General features: G+C 41.9%; 1 protein-coding gene across 1 annotated transcript in view; it reads right to left on the bottom strand.

Moving 5' to 3' along the window:
- Positions 1-15,714, bottom strand: part of METTL14 (methyltransferase like 14) — a gene marked incomplete at its 5' end in the record, with an annotated part of 17,480 nt that extends 1,766 nt beyond the window's left edge. Inside the window, 9 exons of the mRNA XM_010131441.1 lie at positions 552-762; positions 3,362-3,478; positions 4,889-4,981; positions 7,264-7,405; positions 8,958-9,048; positions 11,350-11,437; positions 11,806-11,886; positions 14,859-14,946; positions 15,626-15,714. Of these exons, the coding sequence (XP_010129743.1) occupies positions 552-762; positions 3,362-3,478; positions 4,889-4,981; positions 7,264-7,405; positions 8,958-9,048; positions 11,350-11,437; positions 11,806-11,886; positions 14,859-14,946; positions 15,626-15,714 (1,000 nt within the window). The remainder of the gene's footprint in view (positions 1-551; positions 763-3,361; positions 3,479-4,888; positions 4,982-7,263; positions 7,406-8,957; positions 9,049-11,349; positions 11,438-11,805; positions 11,887-14,858; positions 14,947-15,625) is intronic.
- Between the last annotated feature and the right edge of the window lie 109 nt (positions 15,715-15,823).

Here is a 15,823-nt window from a genome sequence, read left to right as displayed (position 1 = left end):
CCGACGCTCCTGCCACACAGGCTGAGGATTCACCCCGAGACAGACATTCTTGCTAAGAAAATACACGTGAGAGATCTTGAGTGCGAGCAGAATTTTCAGCTATCTGATCACGAGGGCCAGAACATTAACTAGAGCAGAAGTCACTTTGCTGCCGTCACAGTGCCGGGAGAACGCTGAGCGATGCCACAACCCCGCTGCTGCGGAACACGGGGCTGGTCAGTTATCGGAGTGGGAGGCTGGCAGACCGGCAGCACGTCTCCATCCAGTGGGTTTTCCCACTCCTGACTTGGCTTCCGCTATGGAGAAGTCACCAGGACGGCTCACCTGGCGCTCTGTGGTACCATAACCCTATTTCCCCACCGAGCGATTGCATGCAGAAATAGACGGTTATTCAGCCAGTGCAAGTGCTGGCAGAAGAATCGCGCACTAGGATTAATCGTTATTATCTCGGCTTCCATCAGAATCTCCCATCAAGGGGACTCAAATGACGGAAAAGGGTTATTAAAGTGAATGAAAATTTAACTATTGACAAAAACAAATATCACAGTCACCTGGTCGAATTGTGCTGTCCCTTCCAAAAAGATGAAGTCGTCGTCGTCCAAGGCAGAAATGCTCAATGATGTGAAAAATCTCTACAGGTTTTTCTATGTTGCCGATTTCAGGCTCTTCTGTGATGATTAGGTCAATGTCAACGTTGGCGTGAATGAAATCACCATCCGTGCTGCGACGCACCGTTCCTTTAATGCCCATGAGGCAGTGCTCCTGCGCACACACAACACAGGGGAGAACCCGTCAAAGCCAGCAGGCTGCTACAGCGCAGGCCTCTGTGGTTTGGGCGCGTGGAGAGGAACAGAAATTACAGGCAGAGTAAATCCTACTCCCGTAAAGCTGGAACCAGGAACAAGAACACGATTGGCTGGAGCTTCCAAAAGAGCCTTTTGGTAGCAGAGGGTCATTTAAGCTGGCTGACTTGGTGAACTACACTGCAAAGCGGCAAAACTCACAAGGAGGCCGAGATAAGATATTTGGACGGCTTCAAGTACTGCGAAGTTAGAGCTTTAACTTGGAAAGGCTGAGAAATCACCATGAGGAAAGAGAGCATGGGTGGCAGGAGTAAGGGAATAGTTACTAGTTAAGATTAATTCTTGTATCAGCATTCTGATCCTGACTTTATTCATAGAAACAATTTTCAAAGCTCTCAGTCACAAATCATCCACCCAATGAAAATAAGATGCCCTCTTTTATATGGTTACAAGCGGTGCCTTCACCCTCAGATCCCTTTGTAGAAGATACCGCTGCATCAAAAAAGTAAAACCACAGTCAATCCGGCAAGGCACCCTCAACTCCATCAGCATTAAAACAGCCCCTTAACTGTGAGTAATATCACTTTCCTCTAAAAACCCCTAGATCAATTTAAGTGACTAGTATGTAGAATCTGTGAATGAGGAATCACCACAACTGTACAGGGCGAAAAGTAAGATTCTACACATTCACTGAGGAGTTCTGTTCCTGGGAACATTAAGTTCAGATGAGTGATTTTCCCCAGTATCATAAACCCCCGATCCACTGAGCGGCACCAGCTGGCTCTAAAAAAGAAAGTTGCAGACACACAAATGCAATAATTTCCAAGTTTTTGAAAAGGGTTTTAAAAGCTAGTGAATAAATGTGAAAGGTAGAAGAGGTGACCCATCAAATCTAAGCAACTGGTCAGTGGCACCCAAACTACAGGGTTTTCAGACCTTACATTGAATTAAATAAAAAGGCAGAATACTGCTAAGCAAGTTACCCCTCAAGCCAAGCATCGTAAATCTAGTCTTTAGAATAACTACCCAAGACATGTGACTGTGGTAACACAGGGAACGTCATGCACCAGCTCCCCGGATTCCATCCTGTAACAGGCGGCCCGGGGCCCGGCAGAGAGCATTTACCTAGAGATGCCTCAACTGAATACATTAGGACAGCACTTGCTGTTGTAACCAGGGGTAAACACCTCCTGCACAACAGATTGTTTATTCAGCCAGAATAACCCGGCTCAGTTTTCTATGTTTATTTTAAATAGTGACCTCAGCCCAACCCTTGCTCAATAAACACGAGAAATTCTCCAAGACCAGAAACTACTCTTCTCTGTCCCCCCAAAACCTCCTGTGTTCGTTTTAACCTCTCCCTCACACGCGAGCTGCATGTATTTGCAATGCAATAAACATGCAATAAACATGCAGTATTTATATTTATAAATATCTGTAACTAACACACTCTTTCAAACAAACTTCAGATTAATGTAAATGCAAGTCAAAGAAAGATTCCAGATATCTTAAGGGAAGTTTCTACTCTTAAAAAATGGCAAATCCGAGACAGAACTGAGGATGTTTAATACTACAAATGATTAACAAACATGGAAAGAGTCCAGAGGTTAATGACACTTCAAATTATTGAATTGTCAGCCAACTCTCTGGGTTCAGTGAAGGTGCCACAGCTACACTCACATATACCCCAAACAATTCCTTATTAGCCCTATCTTCAGTTTTCTAAGTTTTTCAATAACATACAGATGAGTCTCTTCAATCTGAGTACTTTTTCTTCCTCTGTGCCTTCTCCAATACACGCCCCCACAACACATCCCTAAGGAATTGTTTAGTTTAGCTCAGTCGCTCGTGCATTACCCCCATCTTTGGGAAGTGGGGAGCTGCTGACTGAGCTGTAGTCCCTCACAGTCCTCTAACTCTCCGGTGCAAGCTCTGGGTGCATACCTGCATGGGTGTATTTAGAAGCAGGAGCCAGTCTCCCAAAGTTATTTTTCATGACTACATCCACAGTTTTAAAGAGTCCCTCTAGCAGTAGAATTTGACTAAATTTTATGTCAAGTTTTGTTGCATTCAAAAGGGTTCCTCTGCCAGCAAGTTTTCTCCTCTAAGCTGGCACAGAGCTTTTGTGTTTTACACAAAAGGAGTTGCTAATAAACTGCTTATTTACCATCCACCTGCAACCGAAACCACCCAGAAGTCAAACCCATTGCAACGTACAGAAACATTTTCTATTTGGTTTCCATGTCATTCTTGTTCCATCAGTCTGTGAACCCTCCTCAGCTACCTGCACTTCGACAAGGCGCAAATGAATGTCACACTGAGGAGACTAGAATACGGATTCACCAAGCAGTCTTAAAGGTAGATGAAGCTTCTATACCTCACACTGACTGAAGTCAAGAAGGGGACAGAAGTTCATCATACATCCTACAGATATGTTCTCTAAAGCCCTCGTCTCTGCTTTCCTCAAAGCATTTCACCAACTGCCCTGGAGTCCCAGACTTTTCCTTAGCGTGAAGAGATAGGATGGGAACAGAGGAGAAACCGAACCAAACCTTTACCTTGGTTCTTTGGAAAACAGCCTTAGGGTCCAGAGTCTTGGTCTTTCCAGGATTGTTCTTGTTAGTTTTAATCCAGCAAATGTCCTCACATCTTCTGTAACCCCATTTGCGTAGACACTAAATATTATAGACAGATAGAACAGCTCACACCATACCCAAAACATAAGCAACCTAAACTGATCCCTCATCTAGGTACTTGACTTCTAAAGAGCAGCTGGAAGAGAAATTTGTCACAGATGAATGAAACAGTTTACCGGCATGACTGCATGTTCTGTCAAGCTGCCCCAAAATAGTAATTAAAAAAAGGCCTACGTGCACGTCCACTTGTCTGTGTATTATTCCTCTCCCCCACCCTTTGGTTTTTCTCTATTGTTTAAGCACTGCACAGATCCCCTATGGAACTCGCCACTCATCTTTACCTAGCGACGCTTAAATTTCATCAAAATCAGTCTGAGCAACACAGTGATCAGCTACCTTGGCCCTGACTCTCCTAAAACCTCCACTCTGGTAGTGTTTCACATCAATGTAAAATGTAGTGTTTACATCAATGTAAAATTCTGTAAATGGAAAGATAAATAGCTAAAAGCCTTTACTACCATTTTGCGGTTTTTCCTGTATCTGGAAAAAAAGATAAAAAAACCCACATGCACAAAAAAGCCCCCAAAACCTTACATGACTTTTGAATCCTTAACTCCTTTAAGTGTAGTTAAAGGAGAGGAAAGAGAGGAAATCAGGCATGAAGGACTCAACTCAGCAATAGCCAACTGAGCTTAAGAACTGTCCAGCTACTACCAATATGTCTAAGCCCAACATCAATCCATCCGGCACAGCCACCTTCACCAAGCCCGTGATGAAAAGCGGATAAACAAACAGGTAGTAGCCACGTGTTGTCCTGTGACCAGTGCCGTGTTGTTTCAATAGGAAGCACTGGTCAAATGAAGAAAAGAACGCTCCAGCATGACAAGAGCTGCACCGAACTTCATATTCCACTGTCCCAGCATAAGCAGTGCTCTACCCTGGCACACGGAGAGGTTAAAACTCCCAAGATCTCACAGGGAAGTAAACCTTCGTAGAGCTCGCCAAGTGTAAACCTACTTAAACTCCAGGAGTTTTCCAGAAATAAGCAATGCTACGCTCACAATTCTCACTTTATGAAACACTAGCACCTTTCTACTAGCATGAGTATTTCTGGCAGAAGACTATTAAAACTTCTGTAAAAAAAAAAAAAAATGTTATAAATGCACTCAACATGGTAACCTGCTCCTATGGCAACAGATGTCCATCGAAAACAGGACAGCAGCACGGCTTTCAAGAGCCTTTAGAATTATGCCTCCTTGCATAGTCACGACCACACCTCTTGAAAACAAGTGTCTAAACTTCGTTAATCCAATTAAAATTATGTGTCTCTACCATAGTAACAAAACTTCTCTTAGCAGTTACAGTTGAGAATTCTATACAGAAACAGTCAATGATAAAAATAAACTCTTAAGCCTGTCCCTGATAAATTGAATTAAAACATCATCTTACCACTCGGCCAAGATCCAGACCCTCTCCTGAACCGCACCACAGAAACACAAATGACCTCGGGGCTGCAATTTCCTCGATTTCCAATTTCATGATCTAAGAAAAATAACAGTAATAAAAGTGTTTCTGTATTAAAAAAAAACCCACCAATTTTATCAGAAAGAGTATTTACTAAGTGTTGAAGCATTATTACAGAAACCACAAGGAAGCACCTCTGTTCGAGATGTTAGTCTGTGTACCATTCACAGCCATCCTCTAAAACTCCAGAAAAATCACCATATCAGTACCCAAACACGATTTCAACATGGCTGATGACCAGCTTAATTATTCTTAGAGAAGTCTTATCTGTACAGAAAATTCTGGACTGAAAGGACTACTACAACTCACATGAATCCCCCCCACCCCACCGCTTCATTTTCTCATTCCACTGGCAGCAAAAAGATCCGGGAATAGAGCAATAGTGCTGTTTCTTTTCAGCTGTGGAGTTTGTGAAGACACATTATAAAAAAACCCACCAGCTTAATTCCTATTGCCATATAGGAAAGATATTCTCTCCGTTTTCACTTTCAAGAAAGAAGCAGCAAGAATTTTCAGGGGTGGTTCAACAACAACAACAGAGTGATACAGTAACTGCAGATTCAAAGCATCTGTACTCATGCTGAGTTGAAAAGATTCATCTGTAACTTGCCAACACATCAATCAAGCTTCATTCGGCGCCCCTGTGAAGAAAGATTATGGAGCAGAAGCCATTCTGCGAGGCTACAACTCCAGCTAAGAGGGAGACTCCTGCCTCCCACGCTTCCGGTTTTTCTGTTAGGAAGGAATGTTTTTCCCTAGGCTAGGGCCCACCTAACAGGTCGTTACCCGGTGCCTTTGTTTTCAAATTCATTCCTTAACGCTGGACTGAATTTAAGGGTGTTCTCCTGACCCTCTGCTTTGACTGACTCTCTTCTGAAGTTACGTACGTGCAGGTTTCAGCTAGTTTAAAGTAACACCATCACCCCGCTCCCTCAAACTGCACAGAACACAGGTAAGAAAATCTCAGCAACACCTGCTCACGTTCACTCATCTTATGACAAATTTGCTGCTAGTGCAGACATAGTCCCGCAGAACCTTCCCAGCAGGGTCTAATAACAAAACGTATTTATTAGTTGCATATTCCTGCCCGTAGGCCTTAACCGAACAATTCCTGACGTGGTTGTGCAAACATTGTTTTAATCAGCTATTCCTCTCTGCTACAGACTGTCTGCTTTGTTGTGAGAGGGGGATTGTTCGGGTGGGGTTTTCAGCTTGTGTTTTTTATGGGTTTGTTGGGTTTTTTCAAAATGAGTAGACCATAGGTACATGCAGTAGAGCCAGTTCACCACTATGACATCAGCGTTACAAATTTTTTAATTCAATGCCAAAGTGAAGGAATTCTCTGGTTCAGTCTTGAAGGACAGGGCAACCTGGCAGCAGGCTTTGTGTCATCAGATTGTTACGCTTGGTGACATCCAGCACTGCACAGCCTCCAGCCCTCATCTTGCTTTTCCAGAGCTGACTTTTTTGAAAAGGGAAGGATACAGAACGGAGTTCCTTATCCACACATCTTGTGTGTGTGTTTCCTGGTTTACGAGCACATACATGCATTACTACAGAATGAACTTCAAATCTTTTCTCTAACTCGATTCTCTAAATGTTTACTAGAGCACAATAAAACAAGACCTCGAAAGATATAAATCTAGCACATTTAGATCTGTCCTTCTTGTCAAAAAGGGGGCAGAAACCAACATGGCTTAAAAAAACCCTTTGACTAAACAATAACAGAGTACACAGATACAAGAAAAAACTTCCACGAGTAAGGTCTATCGATTTTGTCAGGCTTCTCAGGATCACAGCTGGTTTGATTGTTTACATTAGCTACCCAATCATTACTCAGCAAAACAGCAGCATACTCATCTACTCTCTTGACTAGAAGAGCAGCGTATTAAAAAGCCTAACTCATAAAAGTCTGAAAGTTTCAATAAATGAGGGAATATTTACAATGGATATTCTGAATATCAACAGCAAAAACCAAACTGAACAGAAAACTCATGAGGGTAGGGAGAAAACCCAATACTACTAGATTTAAATTTTTGACCAGGTTCAGGAGAACAAAAAGATATATTTAATTCATTAAACTCCTCCTAAAAAGAGTCCTTTAACACAATTAGTATAGGCATACATACAATAGAAAACCAAGTTTTAATGAGAATCTAGACTTTTCTTTAAAACACAAAAAACCCCCACCATTTTTCCTTAAAATACATCTCTAAACCATTTTGATACCAAATTAAATCCTCCAACTACTCGCTTAAATACATGTATGAAATCCTCTTCACAGCAAGAAAAACACTTACATCATCCCAGGTCCAGCATTTTTCATTGGCCGTAATGCCAGTCTCACGGTAGTATTCTTCCAGCGGTGGTTCCAGGAGAATCACATCAAATTTGGACTTCAGTTCCCTAATATCAAAAGCTTCCAAGTCTGCTTGTAAGTACCTGTTTGAACAACAGATGACAGGTTGCTTGGCTGAGTTGTAACAGTGGTTTGAAACTTACACCCCACACATCTCCGCTGCGTAGCCAGTTAAGGGCAGGGTGTCCTGCGTAGTTCGTACAGCTCTAACGCGCCAAATCCAGAGGAGATGCATAATGCATTCACACGTAACCTAGGGTGGATGCTGTTGCATCAGCTTTATTTAAAAGTAGTCTTTCCTTCATTAAACAGCTTTTAGGAATCTAATTTATCAAGCAGGAAAGAGATGCCCAACCAGACTGTACAACAACATCTAGTTCAGAATCGCTGAACCTTCTGCGTGTTCGTGGACTATGCATTTAAGAGGCAAACACTCACTGCCTGGCTAACGGAATTCTGGTTTGCTTCCCTTTGGGGAAGTGGCATATTTTCTAATATTGCCATTCATTACATGTTCCGAAGACTCTGAATACTGGAAATGTGGTTACTTTCCGTACAGTAGAAATGTATTTCTCTATCCCTATAACAAAAGCATGATTCCCCCACCCACTGATTTTATTCAATACACACTCAAACGCACTCTTAGACTGGCCTCCGCTCCTGCCCTCCACTCACGGCTGTATCACTATCCAAAACACTCCACCGTCCTCCCCTCAATACCTTTAACCTTAAAATGGCAATTAGCAGACCACCACCTGCCCTTCCTCAGGAAGCGTCCGGAAGGGATTACTGCTCCACAGGTGTATTTGGTGTTAGCAGAAGGCAGCATTTCATTACTGTCTTTTCTCCATTTGTGCTTTAAGGCTAATAGTGCCAAAACACATCTAATTTCAAAACAGCAAGTTGAGTTTTGCAGTCTGTCTCAGCTGCTCAGACAACTCTGTCAGAGTTTTTCACGGGACTATCACGGAACAACGCTATTCCACTCGTTACAGGTTAAGGCAACTATTAAAAGGATTAGGTTCACATTTGGGTAGGTTCAAATTCCTGGCAGTAACATGCTGTACATGCTTACGTTGTGTCTAACGTCCAGCAAAAGCTCAGAGGTACTTTGAGGTTAATAGGGCAAATCGCTTCCAGCCAGCCTCAACTTTTTTTTGATCTTAAACTATGAAGTAACATCTGATTAACGGATACTAAGTTCATAGATGAACATTATACCAAAAAAAAGCTGCTAGAAGAACAACTAAAGTTCTATTAAGAGGTCAATTTTTAAAGATTTTCTTGTTACTATAAACCGTGTATCATGAGATTCACTATGATGTGCTGTTCATTTAGGTCCCAAAGCCAGCAGCCCAATCAGTTGACAGTTCAGCCTTAAACCCCAAAGCTTTAGATACTATAAACAATCACACACCCAGAAGAAAATCTAGTTTATATACCAGAATAAACTTCAAGATTAAACTAACAAAACCAAACTGATTATATTCTTCTGAAGTTTCAGTTGATTAATTTGTATAAACAGAAACAGAAGATGTAAATTGCGAGCAGGTGCTAAGGATAGAGATTTGCAAGGCAGACAGCTAACTTCAAACAGGTCTGGAGAAGAAAGGCATTTTCCACAGGAGCACTTACATGGGAGGAGTGTTAGATTTAGATATCAGCTCATCCTTCAACCTGATGAGCTCTCTAAGTTTTGGATATTCTTCAAACCTATCTGCTAAGCCTAAGAAGAAGAAAACATGAAGTTAACAACTACTTCAGAGAGTAAATCTGTATCAATTAAGCATTGTCCAGTATTCTGAATAGGTCCAAATGTTAATACTTAGCCTTATTTTAATTTCCCTTAGAACAAACCAAACTCTTCAAAGCAGTTTTTTGTTCCATACTTCACAAAAGCCTCCTGCCTTCACCCAGCTAATTACAGCTGTTACTCTCATGTCTGTGCTCTCATGTTCTCGAGCACTACAGCAGTCAGGAATTCACAACTCCTTTCATTAGAAGGAAACAATCTTTCGTTTAAACTAAAAATGCCAGGAAGTTATTTTGTGTGTGCCCGCCCCCCCATCTGGAAGATTATATTAAGATTTAATTAACAGTCACATACAGAATACACTTATTTGAGCTTTGAATATGATTTTTAAAAAAAAATAGTAGTAATCTTTTCAGTATATTACATTTCCCTTTCAAATAATTAAGTAGAGGCAGTATTATTTTGTTATTGCTGGAGGCTGGCTCAGTACAAACCAAAAAGGTACCATCCCCACCTCCCAAACACTATCCTACTTCAACTTTAGTAGGAGTTAGTTACAAAGCTTCATGTTCACTTAAATTTACAACTTTAAATGGTCCTAACCCATGGGGGGGGAAAAAAAAATCCAAACAAAAAACCCCACCCAAACCCCCTAACCTCACACCCTTCATCCCTCTCCTTATTTCAGCTGAAACTTCTAAACTCCCAACCCCAGTATCACCACACTGATAAAAGCAAAGTTCTTAGTATCTAACTTTATTATGTCTTACTACATGTGCATAAAACACCTAAAAGTTATTTTCATTCTTATCCTTAAATACATAAAATCTTAAAACCACTGCTGTGCTACTTGCAGCCAGTGCACGTCAAATCTTGCAAGCTAAGCAAGAGATGTAAAAGAATTTTCAGTTAAGATGACTTGGGGTTTTTTTAGTCGGTGGTTTGGTTTTGTTTTGTTTTTTAAAAAAAATGAAATAGAAACAACAAAGAAACCAACCCAAACCCCACAGGTCTCTCTGTCTCTCTCTTCCAACAGCAACATCAAAAAGCTAGAACTGGGGGTTCTGGAACCACGACTTTCCGATGGCTTTTTGCAGGTCATGTCCAATTACGAAGCAGCACCTAAGCAGAGCTTTGATCTCGTGTAGAGAACGTAGGTAAGCAAGGTGCAACTCGTCTCTAATGAAGGGGGAGACTAACTGCTGCTGACCCGCTCATTTCCATGTAAAAACTGCTTGTGTAACGACTTGTCCTGTCCCTTCCCAAGTCTTGACGCAGCAGAGAAGGCAGAGTAAATAACATGGACTGCTATTTGGCCTCAACTTGCTCCAGAGAGCAGTGTGTAACTATTGCCAGCACCTAACTGTGAAGGCCAGATTTTTTTCAGACAAAGACACAGCTGAGTGGTGACAGCCCGCTTTTCATACTAAACACCCAGATGTGTGTCACAGAAGCATTCACAAAATACAGTGAAGAAACAAACTAATGGCTTCAAGAGGCAAACAAAACCTCTTTGGGCTGGCATCTATGAACACAACACACTTGCTCTGACAATCTTAAAACTTGATAAAACACAGAGAACTGTTGCAGAAAACTGCAGAGGGAAGCATTCTGCTTTTTAGAAGAAACAAATAACTATGAGGCACCTGCTGTGGGAAACAGGACCAAATGTACCTTAGCATAAGGAAGATTAAATTCAGGCCTAATAAAGCAAGATTTAAGTAACAAGTTCAGTGATGGCTAGATGAACATAAACTTAGAAAATAGCAACCTCTTATTATACCCAATAGTATGTTGGGCCTTGTAATGAGTTGTCAGCAGTTATACAGTTCAGCTGGTAAATACTATCCATATTGCTTGCTGACTGACATTGAAGTATTTTCCATGCTTTACACGCTACATGCGTTCTTGGAGGCAACACCAGCCAGGAAACAGACAAACTGTAAGTCAGTTACTCAAACTTCCAAAGGTTTCAAGATCTGACCACAATTTACTTTCTGGAACAGAAAGAGATGAGTTTTGAAAAAAGTATTCTGGGTTAAGTACTTCAGATAAAACCAGGAGTAAGAAGAGCCTTGGTAATGGTCACCTCTGAACTGATTAAAATAATTCTAATTAATTTATATATAGGTACATATCGACACAGAGACACAAAACTATGTAGTATATGTGTATCTACACTTCCCAGTAACTGTAAGGAATTAAAAGAGGAAGAAAAAGAAGCACAATGAAATAAAACGAGTTATCTCCCAACAGTTACTGACTGCGACATACCAACGTCTCTGATGAAGTTCTGAGGTCTGTGTCCTGTATCCACAAAGTGCTGGCAGTAGTCGTTGTGTGGATTTAAGCTCTGAGTACCCTGGAGAGCAAAAGGGAGTTCAGCAAGAGCAACAGGTTGGTAACCAGACATACAGACATGTTAGTCTGATAAATGAGAAAGTTACAGATTTTTGATTCCCTTCCAACATACCTTTATAAGCTACGCTAGTCAAGACTACCACCGTGTTTTTATTTTCAGATCAGGCCCACCATTTCCACAGCTCATTGACCCAGATCTTTAGTCAGATCAGTGTAAACACTGGTTACAGTCTTATCTTTCACAGGAAACATCCCTACTTGTGAACTCCAGCTCAGACCTTAAAGCTGTATTTCAAGTACCATCAGCTGCAGCAGTGGTTTAACACAACTATGGCAGCTTTGACTAGACTACCAGCAAAAGCAGCTCACCTTAAGAAAGGTACTGGAATCTTTGTAAATCTCTTCTTCATAGGGCAGGTTCTCTTCTTCTTGCTGCAGCTCTACTTCATCCTTGGAAATAAAGCTGATATTACAAGAATGCAAGATCATATTGCTTCCCTCCTCATTATGGCTGTGCTTCCTAAGGAAAGAAGTGGGTTGTCCACAAACAGAAATCTCCTAAAACAGCAGATCATAGATCGTTCCAAGCCCAGTTTTGGAGAGGAAAAAAAAATTACCTACTCCCCAAAAGATCTGCCCCTCTCTCCTTAACTGAGGAGAGTGTTACTGGGAGAGGCCTCTGAAAGAAGAATAAAATAAGAAACCCTTCATTTGTAGGCCCTGACAGTGCTTCACAAATGCAGAAATTCTAATTTTTGCCACACAGAATTCCACTAAAGCAAATGGTGTAGTTTATTGAAGTTTTTCTGTAGTAGAACCTTTGAACATCTATATCCACTCAATCACCTCTTATGTTCCAACCTGAGCAGCCAAAACCATATTCTCAATTAAAAAAAAACCCAAACCCCAAAAACCTGTTAAAAGTTCACACTTTGCAGGAACAGCAGATGGTACAAGTCACTATTTCATTTGAACTGTCCTTACAAGTAACTCTAACAATCCCATTTTGTAGTCTCAAAATTTACAGAAAATGGGAATTGTACTGCAATTTTTTTCCCCAGTTAGTGTGTCACCAACTGTTTGTTCATTGGATTTCTGGAACTCAAGAGATCTGTCACACTGACACACTCTGAACATCCACACAGAACTCAAAACAGAAACAAAAGAGGTTTGCTTCTTCACATCACTTTCTGGTTTCCCACTGATCCCGAAACAACCCAGTATATATATTAAATATAAATGTATAAATATATATAAATAAAACTGAAGAACCACTAAATATAATCTGCCATACTAGGATGCCTATCCTCTTTCATACATCACTGATGTAACAGAAATCTCAATCAGTTAATCGAGTGCCTCCTGTGATGTCTCCAGCCTCCAGAGCAATGGCATGGAGGTGCTCCAAGCTCACAGGCCACCGCTTGCAGAACTGAATTGAACAGGGCTGTATCAAATTAGGCTGGCAGACAGCAAATGTGAACCACAGGTTTTCTGAACCTCCAGAAATCTTTGTCACAAAACACTGCTGACACCAGACATTTAACCAGGTTCAAGCAACTGAGTGAATTCACCTGGAGAAGGGGCAAAGTGGAGCAACTCTGACGACTCTCAGCTGGCTATGAAAAGCCTGGGAGTGGCAGAAGATGGTCACTTCCAAACACAGACTAGGGAGCTCAACTAACCCCACTGCAACTGTGAACAGTTCCACAAAAACAAGAGGATAGTAGTAGGTCTTCAGGACCACTATTAAACTTTCAGATATTAAAACACCCATCATTCATTTCTGAAAATAGCGCATCTCTTGCCATATCTCCCACCTCTATGGACTGCAAAGCAGAGGCAGGCTCCAAGACAGCAATCAAGAGGCCAGCAGGAAGCTTAACAAGCAGCCCTGCTGCGTATTAAGAACTGTCACTACAAATTTACCCCTTATCAAAAAACCAACAAACCCACAAAACAAAAAAATAAAAAACAGCACCTTTTTTGCATCAGATCTTCCTAAATGGCTGAGATTCTCCTACTTCCACCACACAAAGAAAAAGTCATCGGGCATCACTGTTCACAGGCGACATCGGCTCCCTTCACTTCCCATTTGGAAAATCCTCTAAAATGTTCAACTATGTTTGTTTAAAGGTTTTGTGTCCACATCTACACATGCCACCTCTGCAGACCTCGTGCCGCCCCACGGCATGGCAGTGACAGCATTGTTGTATCACCCAGTAACCTGTCTTCCCCAGCAATTACAGCCAGACGCTCAGGTCCAGCTATAGAGGTTGAGGTTTGAGGACACATTTATCTCCCCCACATCTGAAGTCAGGGCACGACAATTTTAAACCACTTCAGAAGGGTTAACAATACCACCACGTAAAACCCAACACTGCAAGTCAGGGTTTGAGAGACATACGAGTCACTTTACATTGAAAACACCTCTAATTTTCCTAATTAAACTGAAAACATTTTTCTGCACCACAGTCTATTACTGCAAGTATTAAACGTGGTCCAAGAGGGCTTGGTACCGTAAGAACCTAGATTTTTTTATCAGTTCATATTACAAGACTAAATTTAAACAAGCTCAAAGCGCTAAGGAAAATGTTACATAAATACGTAGGGGATTTTTCCCGTTTCTTATCCCCTTGCCAACTGGGAATTAGAAACATCTGCAGAAAGCAGCTGGTGACTCCACTATAGATGTTTTACTTGGAGGTTTCAAGTTTCTTAAACCTACTCAGAAGATCTTACAGAGGTAAGACAGATATTACTGCAGAAAGACTCACAAACCTGAACACAAATGGAACGCTACCAAGTACCGTTCCATATTTCAACAATTGCTATTTTTAGGCATCCAGACAACAACAGTCACCGCATTATTTCATAAGTGCGCTGACCTCGACCCTGCTTAACCACAGAAGCAAGGTTATAAGGACAAGGAAAAAAGGGAAAGACACCCTCAGGCTCCCTGTATCTCAACCAACGCCTGTGCATCTTGCTAACTACAAGCTTTTCTTCCCACCCAAAGAAATTTTGGTCAAGATTTTTTTTTGTGTGTACCCAAGCGCACACACATTTTACCACTCCTGCCCACCCAAAAGAACCTGCCACGGCATGCGCCATTCCCCGCGGGCACTATCACCCAAGTCTGTCCCCACCTAGCAGCAGCACGACATTAATCCTCCAAACGCTGGGTTCTGATGTGCAGTTCAGTGCACCTAAGCCACATCTGAAGAGAAACACTCGGTGTCTGTGCCCTCTCTCTTAGATGTCTGCAGTAGAAGACATCAAGGGACATGCAACTGACACACATTTTAAACCACCTATAAACAATGCATTTATTTTTATTTATCTTCGCACACATATATTTTGTAAGCCCCTTAGAGACATACGAACACTAGAGAAAAGGAACGCTTTCCCTTTTTTCTTACCTTATACTCTTCAATCTCTTCCTCATCAGCTTCTCCCTCATCTGGGTATTTGCGTTTTGCATTTGGTGCAGATGTATCATAAGCAGCCCTGCAAATATCCAAAAAATCCTCACGTAAAACACTTCCTCTCTCCAGAGAGAACACTTCCCAAATCTGATAATCTGCCTTGACTGTGTGTTTCTATCACAAGTTTGAAGTTATTTTGAAACACCATATATGAGAAACTGTTCCTCCCTCAGTGTATTTAAGACCAGCTCAACTTCTTCAGGACAGGACTCCTGAAAACACATTATCTCACTTCCTCATTTTTCTGTTCTATAAGGTACATCTTAATTTAACCAAAGCAGTACATCTACAAAACTAAACCTGCTCAGGCAGGGCAATTACCGCTACAGGTGAGAATTAATAAGCACTAGGTACTCTGACCGAGACACGTCTACTGTTCCATACGACCTTCCAAACCAAACAGCCCTGTAACTGCTCTCAGCAACAGTGAAAGGCTCTGGGACAAGAAGGAGGCACACTCTAAACTCATGCTTCAGTTTTTAACATGCAAAGCAAAAGTTCGCCTTCATTTCCAAACTGCTACAAGTGAACCCTACTCACCTTATTCGAGGCTCAGATTTGAGTAATTAAAGCATTTTCTTTCACTGACTCGCATGTTTTTACATAAACGGTGGGATTTTATTTTGCTCATCCTGCACCCAAGCCTTGTGTGGCCATGAGAAGCACCTCATCCCTAGAAGAAAGCGCAGGCAGGTACCGACCTGCAGGTCTCTCTGGTCTCGGCGATCTCCCGCTGGTCATCTTTGCTGTTCAGCACGGCGCCGATGCTGTCCGCGTTCTCAGCTCCTAGCTGGGCAGCGGGGAAGGCTCACCTCAGCCGCAGCCACGGCGGATTAGAGGCCCCGAGCAGCAGCACTCGGGAAGCCCACGGGCCGCGCTTCACCCACCCTCTCACCACC

Source organism: Buceros rhinoceros, unplaced genomic scaffold (assembly GCF_000710305.1).
Source record: "Buceros rhinoceros silvestris isolate BGI_N320 unplaced genomic scaffold, ASM71030v1 scaffold7572, whole genome shotgun sequence".
In the NCBI taxonomy this organism is placed as follows: Eukaryota; Metazoa; Chordata; class Aves; order Bucerotiformes; family Bucerotidae; genus Buceros; species Buceros rhinoceros.
This window is presented reverse-complemented; position numbering and strand designations above follow the sequence as displayed.